The sequence below is a fragment of the Peromyscus maniculatus genome, chromosome 2 (genome assembly GCF_049852395.1).
Source record: "Peromyscus maniculatus bairdii isolate BWxNUB_F1_BW_parent chromosome 2, HU_Pman_BW_mat_3.1, whole genome shotgun sequence".
NCBI lineage: Eukaryota > Metazoa > Chordata > Mammalia > Rodentia > Cricetidae > Peromyscus > Peromyscus maniculatus.
Window position 1 is genome coordinate 169,659,347 of NC_134853.1, and position 13,380 is coordinate 169,672,726.

At 52.7% G+C, this 13,380-nt stretch overlaps 1 protein-coding gene across 13 annotated transcripts in view; it reads right to left on the minus strand.

Annotated features, from left to right (window-relative positions):
- Kcnab2 (potassium voltage-gated channel subfamily A regulatory beta subunit 2) overlaps nucleotides 1-13,380 on the minus strand; it is an 87,671-nt gene that overhangs the window by 13,088 nt on the left and 61,203 nt on the right. For 12 of the 13 annotated variants that reach the window (XM_076565773.1, XM_076565769.1, XM_076565774.1 and 9 more), the window contains 4 exons: nucleotides 9,572-9,615; nucleotides 8,714-8,751; nucleotides 3,842-3,921; nucleotides 1,154-1,198 (listed from right to left, as the gene is read on the minus strand). In XM_076565773.1, coding sequence (XP_076421888.1) covers nucleotides 1,154-1,198; nucleotides 3,842-3,921; nucleotides 8,714-8,751; nucleotides 9,572-9,615 — 207 coding nt within the window. Of the gene's footprint in view, nucleotides 1-1,153; nucleotides 1,199-3,841; nucleotides 3,922-8,713; nucleotides 8,752-9,571; nucleotides 9,616-11,726; nucleotides 11,828-13,380 lie in introns of those variants that run through there. The other variant, XM_076565777.1, reaches the window with a different exon arrangement.

Genomic DNA, 13,380 nt, shown 5'->3' on the forward strand with positions numbered 1-13,380 from the left:
TTCAGCTGAGAGTTAAAAGGCTTTCTTCACACTTGGACCTCTGCGTGGTGCCCGTCATGCCCAGGCCACCTGGGAATGCTCATTTGCAGTTCGTTTTGGCTCAAGACTGTGTTCAGGAAGTCCCATCCCATGAATCTGAGTGGAGCGGGACAAAGGTGTGTGTGGAGGGGAGGGGGCTAGGACTAATCACAAACAGCATCACTTCTGCCTCCAAGAACTGAATTGTGCACCTCTTTGGGGACATGGTGAACTCTGGGACCCTGGCCTTAGCTGCTTGCCTGGCACCCCTGTGGTGTGAAGACTCACTCCCTTGGGGGGGGTAGAAGCTACTTCTGTTCTGAGAGGGTCTCCCCTTTCAGCAGAAAAAACTGGGCAACTTGAATTTCAGCAAGATTGCACAGGGCGGCCACAGTGAGTACTTTTTGTGTGCACAACAGGGTTTCACAGGGCTGAGAACGCCCTTGGGTGCCTACTCCTTCTGCTTCCTGACAGGCACGTACCACTCTGCCTCATTTATGCACTGCTGGGAATTGAACCCAGGCCTGGCAAGCACTCTAGCAACATTCCTAGCCCTCAGCAACACTCTTGTTGTCTAGTCTACTGGTGGCCCTTGCCGCGTACTGAATTAATTTTTCTATTAGAGAGAGAGAGAGAGAGAGAGAGAGAGAGAGAGAGAGAGAGAGAGAGAGAGAGAGAGAGAGAGAAGAGAGAGAGAAGAGAGAGAAGGGGCTGGTGAGCTGGCTCGGTGAATAAGGCTGTGTGCTGTCAAGCCAGAAGCCCTGAGTTTGACTCCCTGAACCCACATGGTAGAGGAAGAGAACCAACTTCCACAGGTTGTCATTTGACCCCAAGACTCTCAGCATGGCATGTACCCACCACATGTAAATAAATAAATGTAATGAAAAAAATCAAAGAAAAAGACTGCACAAGCGGCTGATGGACCACTCCTGTGGTAATCAGCAAAGACCAATTCCCAAACGTTCATGGTTCCCACTGCAGTGCCATCCAAGTCCGGGTTTGCCCCAGGCAGACCGCCTGCCCACCCCAGCCAGGAACCCCAGGATGCATTTGCCTCTCCTGCACTGCCTGCCACCCTCCACCGCCAGCTTTCCTGTGTACCCTGGAGACAGACCACAGAGAACCGGATAATTACCTCCATCCCTTCTTCTTAATGATGTTTCCTAATACCACTTCAGCCCTGCAAAGCAAGAGCGAGAGAGAAGCAGACATGGGGATTTCATCTATGCATAACGGAAAAAAAAAAAAAATGAAACCCAGCCCCACCGTGACAATGAGCCATCGGGTCCCCTCTGTGAAAATGCCATTGGCGTTGGAATGCCAGGCGCCTATGTGGCCTTGGCTCGGCAGCTCATTCCAGAAGGGGTGAGGTCTGCAACTGTCCAGGACTGGCAGCAGGGGTGGGGGTGGGGGGTTGCTATTCCTCTGATGAAAAGGCCTTGTCCCTGCAGCAACACCTCTGCACTTATTGGGGAAGGGAAGGTCCCCAGAACTCGATTCCTCGGCCAGCTGCAGATACACTGGGGAAAAGGCTCGGCCAAGGCACATGAGTACAATGTAGAGTGAGCTTGTCTTTAAAAGGCAAGCAGTGCTCTAGGTGTCCTCTGTACACACTGACTCGGTATGCAGAGACAATGCACTTTCTGGGGCCAGCGTGGGGCTTCCAACAAGGCCTGTGTGTGCCCGTCTGCTTTGTGTGTGTGTGCACACATGTGTGTGTGTGGCGTGAGTGCATTTGCGTGCAGCTCCTTTCTCTCTTTACCCAGCCCACTGCCTGTTCTTGGCATGGCTCAGGGTCCTGCTTCAAGCCGGGGCCAGCTGGGGTCACAAGCTGGCTGTTCCAGCTTCCCTTGGCACAGCAGTGCGGATTAACTTTTAAGAACTTTCTGCTTGTAGCAAAATGTTTCTAAGCAAAAACAACAGACGGAAAATGATCCAAACCCAGTGCTACATTCCAATTATAAAAGCGCCTGAGTCATCCACTCAGAAATAATGGGCTCTAATTTGCAAGCTGTTTAGCATATATTGTGAATGCCCCTCATTTATGGTCAGGACGCACTGAAAATTCAATCAGCTCTGGCCTCCTTTCATTCCTTGGTCCCCCAATTTGTCAGACAAAAGACCAGGAGAGGAGGAAGCTGATAGTGAGGCTGCCTGAGTGGCTAACCCAAGCCTCTTGCTTGCAATCTTGGCTGCAAGCTAGTGTGGGCACAGATATGCTGCAGGTCTCCGAGAAGCACACAAATTACTGTCAGCAAGATAAGTGCACGCTCACCCCAAGTCAGTGGGGGGGGGAGCTTTGGCTGACTGCTTGCTGGACCTACGGCTAGCCCCTTGGTCAGAGACGCTTGGCCTGCCCTCAAGACACAGTGCTCAGCTCCTCAGTCACATTGGCCACTGGTGTTAAGGTATCTCCGCTGTGTGAGCAGACTGGCTTAGCTACAGGCTGGACTGGGGAGCGACAGCAGCTGGCTGAAGAGCTGAGGGCAGGGGGCTCTGGAAACAAGGCCACTGAGAGCAGGAAGCTTCTGCCTAAGGCCTTGGCTTCTAGCAAGGGGCTCCTGAGAGGCCCCCAGGATGCCCAGTGTCCAGTGTGGTGCCCTGGAATGCCAGCTCTGAGTGTCCAGTTAAACAGACGTGCAGGCAGGAACCGAGCAGAGTTTGGCATCAATGGAGATGAAGGAGGTGACATTAATCTGTGTTTGCTCTTCTGAGCAGCAAAGCCCAGGCAGGAGCTGGGCCAGGGAGGAGACCGGGAGATGCCTTTGGGCTGGGCATCTGCACCAGGCTCTTCAGCCTCTGGCTGTTCTGCCTGGCGCGTCTGTCTGGAAAGCATCTTGCTGTGATTGGAAGCTGCTGCCTGTTTGGAGGAGGGGAGCGGACTGTGTGTACGAATGATACAAGCATTACTGATGGAGGTTAAAGGGGGTGGAAGGACAGCTGTCAGCTCCCCAGGCCCTCGGGAGGGATCGGGCAGTTGTCCAGATGGGTTCCCTGATGCCTGGCGCTAAGGGTTCCCCTCTAGGCAGCAGGTACCATCCCAAGGCCCAGGAAGCAGGTGCTGGCCCCATGGCCATGGCACACAGCAGGTCAGGGCTACAGCCAGCCCAGCTGATGGGAACTTGACTGGCTGTAAACAGGAGTGGGCTGAAGGGAGGCAGAAAGGGAGCCAGAGAATGATTTCACCAACAAAAACTGACTTTTGGAAATGTGATGCAGGAGACTGGATGATTTGATTTCAGCCCGTCTTTAAAACTAAAGCCAACAGCTCTGGCTGAAGAGCACTGAGCCTTTGCATAATTGAGTTGGAAAGTTCATTGTCAAGATGGAAAGCGCTTCCTTCGCACCGAGGTTGCCAGCTCCTGCTCCCACGAGCTCAGAAAGGCTGTCTGCCCCACAGCCTTCGAATCATTAAGACACGAACATGTCAGGCTCAGGGTGCTGGCCTGCTCCCCGAGCTCAGAAAGGCTGTCTGCCCCACAGCCTTCGCATCATTAAGACACGAACATGTCAGGCTCGGTGCTGGCCGAAGCTCACCAGCACGTCCACACAGCCGGGGAATCAGTCAGTCTTGGCTCTAGCCCAGCACTGTGCCTTGGAAACCCTGGTGCCTGGGCACACAGGGAGTTTAGCAAGCAGCCAGCGCCTGAGTGTTCTGAGTCTGGCCCCATCCAAACATCTCCTAAGATCATTTAGAGCTCTAAAAAGAGGACAGCGTGGTAGTAGACACAATTCTGAGTGCCTGGGAAGGAGAGCTGGGAACTGGAGATGCGGCTCTTTGAAGGTGTCCCACGCCACCTTCTCCCATGGGAAGAGTACATACTTGCCAGCAGCGTAGACCTCTGCGGTGTCGAACAGGTTAATGCCATTGTCATAGGCTAAGGTCATTAGGTGCTCTGCCATCTGAAATGATAAAACCAGAGCTGTTGTGGCTAGCACTGTCCTTCCAGCTCCAGGGAGGCTCTGGAGCAGCTGTTCTCAGCCTTCCCAATGCTCCTCACGTTGTGGTGACCCCTAACCATAAGACTATTTCCATTGCTACTTCATATCTGTTTTCTGATGGCCTTAGGTGATCCCTGTGAAAAGGTTGGTCAATCACAAAGGGGTCACGACCCACAGGTTGAGAACCTCTGGAGCAGCAGTTCCCATGGCCTAGGTGCCTCTCCTGGCTTTTCTGTCCTTCCTGCCCTCTTACCGGGAAACAGCAAACCCTCAGAAAGGACAAAGACGGCAAGACCGACGTGAGGGAAACAGCCTGCTGGCTATGAGATTTTTGGGGTCATCATGGAATGTGGCACCGGCACTAGTGTCCCTCCAAAATTCACATGAACAAAACCTCAGGATGGGACCTCATCTGAGAGCAGGGTCTTTGCAAATGCAATTACCAAGATGGGGCCACATTGCCTCCTGGAGAGCCAGCCATGGGTTCCAACCTGACTGGCATCTTAGGCGAGGGCTACATGGTCATGAGAAGTGACTGCAGCGAGAAGTCTGCAAGCCAAGAAATGCTACCAGAAGCTGAGAGGGGCGGGGACAGACTCCTCCTCCACACCTATGGAGGGACCAGGTCCTGACTGAAGACACGTGGTTGCCAGCACCTTGCCATGTCAGTCATAGGGCCCAGTGGCCAATCTTAGGAGGATGCCCCTCCCCTTCTTTTAAGATTTAAGTGTGGATTTATTTGTGTCTCGACAACCCTCTCCCAGCTACCGCAGGAGGGCTGCATACTGACCACGGAGGGTCACACAACCTCTCCACAGTGGGGCCGAGAGTCGTGTGGCCTTGGCTGGTGTTTCTCTAATATGACACCTGGCCATCCAACTGACCTCACTGCTGACCAGATCTTACTTCTTGAGCTCCCAGAAGAATGAGCTTTGCTCCATGGCAAAGAGCAGTGGGTGGTAGTTCCAGCTGTCAAGGAAGCTGGGGGTGCACTTGTGACCGATGTCCCCCACCAAAATACAGCAGAGAGTAGCGCCCGGACACTGCAGTCCTCAGAGGGGCACACCTATCGAATGCTGCTCAGGCACTCACCAGTCAGCTCAGAGTGGCTGGGTGATTCCAGCCCCTGCCTGGCTCTCTGGTATCCAGTGGTTTCAGGAATGAGGGGTGTGTGTGAGAGTGTGTGTGCATGTGTGCATGCGTGCATGCCGAGGGACTCCGGGAGTGATACTGACTGGAGAGCCCTGCTGGGAGCGGATCCATGCCAAGTGGTGTTCATGGGAAGGTGGGCTTGGTGCTACCAGACTCCCTGATTTGTCAGGGGATCCAAGAAATCCAGGTAGCGCTAAAACCCAGTTTTCAAACACTGCAGATACTGAAGAGCCTGGGTATCAAACACTGAGTCACAGCTGCTGGGGTCTGAGAACCAGAAGCTCCAGGATGATGAGGCCGTGGGGCTCTGGAGATCAACCTCAGGGAGGTTTGCTGCGTCTTCTGTGGCAGCTCGAGTGTGAGCACGTCAAATACATGATTACTACTGCTCTCTGGGGGCCTGAGGTAACTGCTGAGCCTTTTCCTACAGGTGCCGCAGAAGGAACTCTCCTCATGCTGGGCATGTTCGCCTGCGATGCCAATGCACGGGCAAGCGTGGCTTGTTCACTATTGCTTCCGCCATGACCTTTCCCGGATGTACCCCGCCACCCAGCCTGAGCCATGCCCAGGGGGACTCTGCATGCTGCATCCCACTGGCTAGGGGCCATGTGGCCTCCCTGGAGGGCTTCTGAGAGGAGAGGGCTCCTGGCTTGCAATTTTGTCTTTCAGGGGCCTTTTCCTTTTGACAGGCGTATGTTTCCGTACCGTTCCGTCTGCCTGACACAATGAAGGCTGCAGCCGCTCTGAACTTGGTCTCTAGCACACACAGTACCTCCTGGAAACCAGTTTAAAGTGGTTCATGGAGAGCTTCATTCCTTCTCTCTTTTTCTTTACATTTGATACATACTTACTGGAGCTGGCATGGGCTCAGCTTGTAGAGTACGGGCCCAGCATGCCTAAAGCCCTGGGTTCAGTTTCCAGCAACACACAAAAACAGGAGTGATAGCTGTTAACCCCCGCACTCAGGGGGTGGAGTCAGGAGGGTAAATTCATGGTCATTCTTGATTACATAGTAAGTTCAAGGACAGCTGGGAATGCATGAGACTGTCTAAGAAATCTTTACTAAATTACTAAAATCTATATGGAAAAACCTATCATACTAACCCTAAAACATTTTTTTGGAGGCGGGTGGAGACGGCTCAATGGTTAACAACGCTGGTTCTTGCAGAGGACCAGGTTTGGTTCCCAGCACCCACACACCGGCTTACAGACATCAGTAGCTCTAGTTCTAGGGATCTGACGCCCTCTTCTGGCCTCCTCAGGCACTGCACGCATGTGGTATATATATACAGGCAAAACACTCAACACACATAAATGTAACAAAAGAAGATAACTTTTTTGAGCCAGGGTCTCACTATGCAGTCCAAGTGTTCCTCAAATGCAGGCTCTTTCTGCTGCAGCCTCCTGAGCGCTAGGACAGTGGCAGTCATCGCCAGTTCAACAGTACTGGCACATGCACAGGGCTGTGCGGCCATCACCACCATCCTCGCTGCCCGGCTGCTCCACAGATGATGGTGGATGGCTGCTGTGATGTCACAGCGCAGGGGCCATCAAACCTTTTCCCACTGGGACAGATATTTAGTGACTCAGACATCCTGGGCTAGATGATCTGTCATGTACATCTGTCACGTACTCAGCTTTGTCTCTGCGTCAGAGGCAGCCAAACATGTGTCAACCAGTGAGTGTGGCCATCTATGTGTCAATAAAACTTTACTCACAAAAAACAGACTGCAGACTCACAGACACAGGAAGTAGATTAGAGGCTAGCAGGGACTGGGAGAGTTGCCGCTTAAAGGTATGGAGTTTCTGTTTGGAAATAGAAGTTATCATTTTCACGGCAACACGAGGACACCCAATGAGCTACACCCTTAAATGGTCGCTTTGTCTCTGTGTGTGCACGAATGTGCTTATGCACAGTGACAGAGGTCAACCTTGGGTGTCATTCTTTAGGCTGCTGTCCAACTGTCCACCCTGACTCGTTTGAGTCGCTCATTTGTCCTGCAGACTCCACTAGGCTGGCTGGCCAGTAAGCAAATCCTCCAGGTCTGCTGCTGGGATTTCAAGGACACACTGCCCACCCCCCCTTATGAGTCCTGGTAAACACTTCGCTGGCTGCGATACCTCTCCAGCCCCAACATGGTAAATTTTATGTTTCATATATTTAACCAAAAGTCCTCAAAGTGGGGTGGAAAGCAGCCCATGGTAGCCTTGGCTTCCTGACTGGCTCTTACCAAACAGCCAGAGGATGAATACTCTTCACCTGGCACAGCCCGGGGCCCTAACATTTGGCATATATATATATATATATATATATATATATATATATATATATATATATATATATATTACACAAACTGTGGGATCTGATACAAAAATTCTTCTTGTTCCTTCACTAGGTTGTTTTTGTATGCCACATCCTTCCAGACCCTGGACTCTGTCATCTATTATTCCTGTGATCCTCCAGGTGGATGTCATCAAGGTATGACCCCCAACTTCTTTATCCTTGTTATCCTGTCCATGACTGAGACATGGTGGGGAGCAAAGCCAGCTGGAGCTGCCACCTGAGATTCATTCATCAATACCCTCAGTGTCCACAAGGACATCACGCCCTGTAGCTAGCGTCAGGACAGTCCGCTCCCTTTACCCCCCCCCCCCAGTTCTTCCATCTACTGTATCAGCGCTGCCCTGAAAGGGAGACGAGGCTGAGTCAGACATGACTTTTTTGAGACAAACCACACATGTCCCATGGCTCCAATTTCTACTCTGAGCTCTGGGGACCAGAGCTTCACCTTAGAAGCTCCTGATTCACCCTGAGTCTCCAGAAGCCTCAGAGAGGAGGACAAATGGTCCAATGACCAGCTACTGCTATAAAAATAAAGACCCAAACCGCACACTGCATTTAAATCTCCGTGGGAGCCAAGTTTTCCCTAAAAACTGAGCAGTCACAGCTAACAGCGTCTCAAATGGACTCACTTATGAATCTTTAAACACAGCCTTTCTGCAGCACACTGGGCAAACACAATAGCTGATACGGTAGAGACGCTGAGAGCTCTCCTCTCTGACCTCACACTGTCCGGAAGTGCACCCCTTTCCTTCCGACGGGCTCCGTGACACCAGCAGCACTCAGACCGGCTTAGTGTCACCTTGTGTCCCAGCAGCAGATGAGCCCCAGAAGACAGCAGTTCCCCGTCGTTAGAGGACCATACGGTCAGGAACACAGTGGGCCGATGGCCTGCACAGGTTAGCGGATACATACGGATGGGCCACTCATGTGGCTTTCTCAGAGGGCACAGCTCAGATCCCTATCCAGCTTTGTCACTTGGAAAACACGGGCCTTGAATGCTCAGGGTTAGCAGTGGCGTTTACATGAGAATCCTAGATTCCCAGGAGCTGAGAGACAGAGTTCTCAGCTAACTAGTGCCACCAGGTACAACGTCTTTCTGGGCCACTACCCGCCTGGCTTGCCTGGCCACTGGGGTAGGATACCTTCAACAAACAAAGAGAAAGAGGCTGCCACAGTGGCCTCCATGAGCATACACAGTCCCCGGTTTATGCAGGGGACTTAACGCTGTGCCTTGGGGCGGAGGGCTCCCTGTCTTACCTCATCGGTGATCTGGCCCCCGAAGGTCACCCATGTTCCTAGAAGGAGAGACATAGGCTCAGGTTAGACCATCTGACAGTGGCCAGAACGGTCTTGTGGGTACTCAGACTTTGAAGTGTAGGGCATGGGGTCAGGGACAGCCACATGCCACCCCTGCTCTGGGTTGAGCACATCCTGTGTGTGTGAACCCCTGGCCTCCAGGGGGAGTCTCCAAACATGGTGACAGTAGCCTGTCTGGGGGACAGAGAGCTGGGTAAGCTGAGGAAGGCTGTGGAGGCTCACACCTGTAACCTAAGCACCTGGAAGACGAAGGCGGGACTACCCCGAGTGTGGGCTCAGTGTGGGCTACAGTGGGAGACTGAGGCCAGTGCGGGTGTGGCGCCGTCCCAAAGAACTGAAGGAGGGTGCTTCGCGATGACGGCTCTGTCTGTTGGCGAGGGTTAGGTGTGGGTGGGTGTTATGGCAGGAGGGGTAAAAACTGTGTTTGTCTTGAAGATGGAAGACAGTGGGTTCTGAGGACTGAGCTCACATCTGGCGAAAGGAACAGGGCGAAACTGAATGGTCTTTCCTGGGGACTGTCTCTCTGAAGTGAGGCTTAGAAGCCAGCGAGAAAGCTTCCTGGGCCAGTGAGAGTCAGGGGCTTCTCTGACTTCTGGGCAGGGGTGAAGGGCTGTGTGCAAAGGACTCCCAGGGTCCTCCTGGCCTTTCCAGGATAAGGTTCTGTCCCTTCTTTCTTCCCAGCCTCTGGTTGCCATGGCAACCTAAGCTCCCAGAATCATAGGTTCTCAGTGTAGCTCTCTATTAAGGGTGGGGCCGGCTTGCCCCCATATCCTTGTTCATGAGGGGTTCCGTACTTACCAAGCCCCAGGCAGGAGACCCGAAGGCCGGATTTGCCCAGGTTCCTGAAAAAGAAAGACTGAGTCAGACCTTGGCCCAGGCAGGATGCCACCAGCCAGGCTTGATCACCAGTGCCAGCCTGTTGTCTGCTTCCACCCAGTACAAATGCTTTCTGAAAGGCACAGAGAACTGTCTGAGGGAGGCCACTGCTGGCCTGCTGTGGGGGTGACATGGCAGTCGTTCCTCAGGCCCACACTGGGCTCACACAGGCCTGCAGAGGGTTGCAGAGCTGCCTGAGGCAGAGGACAGCACTGACAAGGGCTGCTGCCTGGATGGACAGGCTGTGAGGCGACTGATTCGGGTCTGTGTGGCCAGAGGGTCCAACACCAAGTTCCTTCTAGAGGGCACATTTGTGACCTCGACTATGGGTTGTTTGGACCCCGCTTTGCAAACAGAGACATGGAGTTGGTCCTGCTTCATCTGGGCCACAAAGCTGGCCTTTGCCCTTGGATGTCTCAGAGGCTGGTGGCTTGGGTGTCACTGCAATTCCCCAGCAGGGTGGTTCTCACTCTGTCACAGCTAGGCCTGGCAGCCCATGAAATAACTTCACACGACCCACTGAGGCTTCTACATGGTAGGACACACCTTGGTGTACAGATAGGCTTTCGGGTCATCGTTAATGTTCTTAGGAGGCCGTAGAGGGTAAAAGACTTCTGTTGGAGACTGGCCCACCTGTCTGTCCTTGTACAGGCCAGCCTGGACCCCCACCCCAGGAGCCGGTACATCAGGGACTCTTAAGCATCCTGTCAGCTCTATGGTGGGTCTCACGATTCCCCAATCCAGAAGACATACTGAGCTCATCCCGGGAAGTGGGGAATGTGGTTCCCTTTGGCAGCCAGCTCAAGCTACCCACACGGTGCTCCATGAGCACTCACTCCTGGCCTGTGTGCGGGAGACACAGACATGACCTGCCCAGATGGTAAACTGACAAGAGGCGGGGTGCCACAGTCTCCCTGGGCCCTTACCCTTCTAGGCTGGACTCTACTTCCCTCGTGGCTCCTGCAGCTCCACGTGCCACTTTGCTCCCCAAGGGCCAGCCACCCCCAGAGCCAGTAGGGTACTTCCAGCAAGGATGCTGGCCGCTGTGAGAATGGATGACAAAATTCACAGGCCTGGTGCCTGGTCACAGGACATTGACTTATATGTATTTTGTTTCCCAAAGAGGCAGCTGCCCAAGACAGAGTGCATGGCATTTGAGAAGCCTTGTCTTTATACAAAACCATCAATAGACACATCAAACAGGCTCTGATGAACTAGGCATGGTGGTACACACCTGTGGTCCCAGCACTTTTTTTTTTTTTTTGAGATAGAGGTTTCTCTATTATGTATCTCTGGCTGTCCTGGAAATCAATAAGCTGGCCTCAAACTCTCAGAGATGTGCCTACCTCTGATTTCCAAGTGCTGGGATTAAAGGCATGTACTACTATGCCTAGCCAGGTCCCAGTATTTGGAAGTCTAAAGCAGCTTTAGAAGCAGCAGATTTCAGAGAGTTTGAGGCCATTCTGGGCTGCATAATAGCAAGATCCTGTGTCAAAAACTCAAAACAAAATAAAACAAACAAAAAACCAAAAATAACAAAACCTCCAAAATGAATAGATATTAATATTTCTGCATTAAAGAGATAAATGATGTTTCTGGGCTTCCCCCTTATAAATCAGTGAATTCATCCAACGGTGCCCTTAGTACTGTAAGCACCAGACAACCTGTAGACCTGGGCTTCTGGAGCTAGCATGAAAGGCAGGGTCACATCACATATGGATTCTGCAGGGGCCAGATCTGGACAGAAAAGTAACTGTAGTGAAATGTGAGTGAAGTGCCCAGAAAGGGCACACTGATCACAGAGACCAAAGGATTGACAGCTGCCATAGTTAAGTTTCTGTTGCTTTAATAAAAGCTGTGACCAAAAGCAACCTGGAAAGGATGGGTTTTTTGGGTTACTTATCCCTGGTCACAGTCCATTGAGAGAAGCCAAAACAGGAACCTGGATGTGGGGATTCAAGCAGAAGCCACGGAGGAGTGCTGCTTACTGGCCTGCCTAGTCTGCTTTCTTAAACAATCCAGGACTACTTCCCAGGAGTGGCACTGCCCACAGAGAGATGGGTCCTCCCACACCAACCGTTAATCAAGGAATGCACCACGGAATGCCCACAGGCTGAACTGATGGAGTATTTTCTCAGGTGGGACTCCTTCTTCCAGATGACCCTGTCCGGTGTCACCCTGACAAAAAGTGAGCGGCACAGCAGCTGCTGGGTCACAGACCACCCTGAGAGGCGGGTCACAGACTACCCTGAGAGGCGGATCGAGACTGCTGCTTCCCAGGAAGAGTCACAGGTATCCTTAGGGGCCTGCTTGTAACATCTGGGGGTGTGCAGAACCCTGGACCCTCCTGGGCACCAGGTCTGGATCAAGCCAGGTGTTCAGAAGGCAGCCTGGAGCCACACTTCTGAAGAACACCTTCATATGTGACCACAGGCGGTAACTTCCGGTCAAGAGCCAAGTTTTCGCCTGTCACCCCTGAAAACCTTTATCACCATAGTGCTGCAGCTGAGATTTGAACCCAGGTCCTTACATGCTGGAACACACTGCATGTTCTGGGAGAAAGAGCAGCTTTAGAAGCAGCAGGTGAAGACTGAAAACAGGAGGCTGGGCCCACCTGTGCCAGTTCGGGGCCGTGCATTGAGAAGGCATGCACTCTCAAGTGTGGCCGAGAAGCCGATGGACTTCCCCAAAGGTCTCTCTCTTCCCCTGTGCTGGGTGGGGACCAGGGAGTGTGGCTCTGGGTGGTGTCCTCATCTACTATCCTTAGGGATACTTTAACAAAACTGGGGCACTGCTCCATGCTGTAATTACCCTGCTCAACTGGTTCCTTGTTAAATGATGGTATCGGTCCTGCCATCTGCTGCCAGGCCTCCAGAGAAGAGGGGACAGTCACCTCGAGGCTGAAAGCTATATATTCAGGGCTGCCGGAGAGGGCAGAGAGCATCTCAGAGCCAGGACTGCATGGTGGCTGTCAGCACGCTGTCACCCTAAACGGGAAAATAACCTACATATTCCTTTCTTTAATTAAAACTTGATGTCATTGTGAAATAATTGGTCAAAGTCCCCACGCCTTTCTCTCTCTCCTGAGGTCTCTCAGACATCACCTTGGCCAGAGACAATGCAAATCCTTGGCTAGCAAACTCCTGCCAAGTGCCTCAGGCTTCAGGTAGGGCCTGAGCAGCCGGGCCCCAGGAAACAGAGTCTTTAAAAGGAGTTCTGGGCCTTTCACCTTAGCCACCTGAGAGAAGGATGAGGCTGGCTGAGGTAAAGACCACTCTACCTTCACTATGGCTAGGGAGTGAGAGGAACAGGGATTCCGGTGGCACCTTGGTCCTGACAGCTAGGCCCCCTGTGCTGGGTGTGGGATACCAGCTAGACCCTGGATGCCCCAGGACAGGCCTGGGCCTTCTTTTATTTATCTTCTGACTAGAACAGGGTCCCAGGGAGTGTTAGCTGAGGGACGATGATATTCGTGCCATTTGTAAATGAGCAGTACACATCCAAGATCAGATCCTCAGTGCTCCTCCTACCTTCCCAAGCAAGGCAAGAACTGTGTCCTTGGTTCTGAGCACCTCTGTCTCCCTTCACCCCGTGGGCTGTGAAGCTTCAGTGGACAAGTATGCCCGGAGTGTCTGTGGGGAAGGGGAGGCAGAGCACCAGGATGAGGCCCATCCTTGGTCCCCACGGCCTTAACCAATGTGGGATGCGGCCCTGAGGCAGTCACTGTGTGG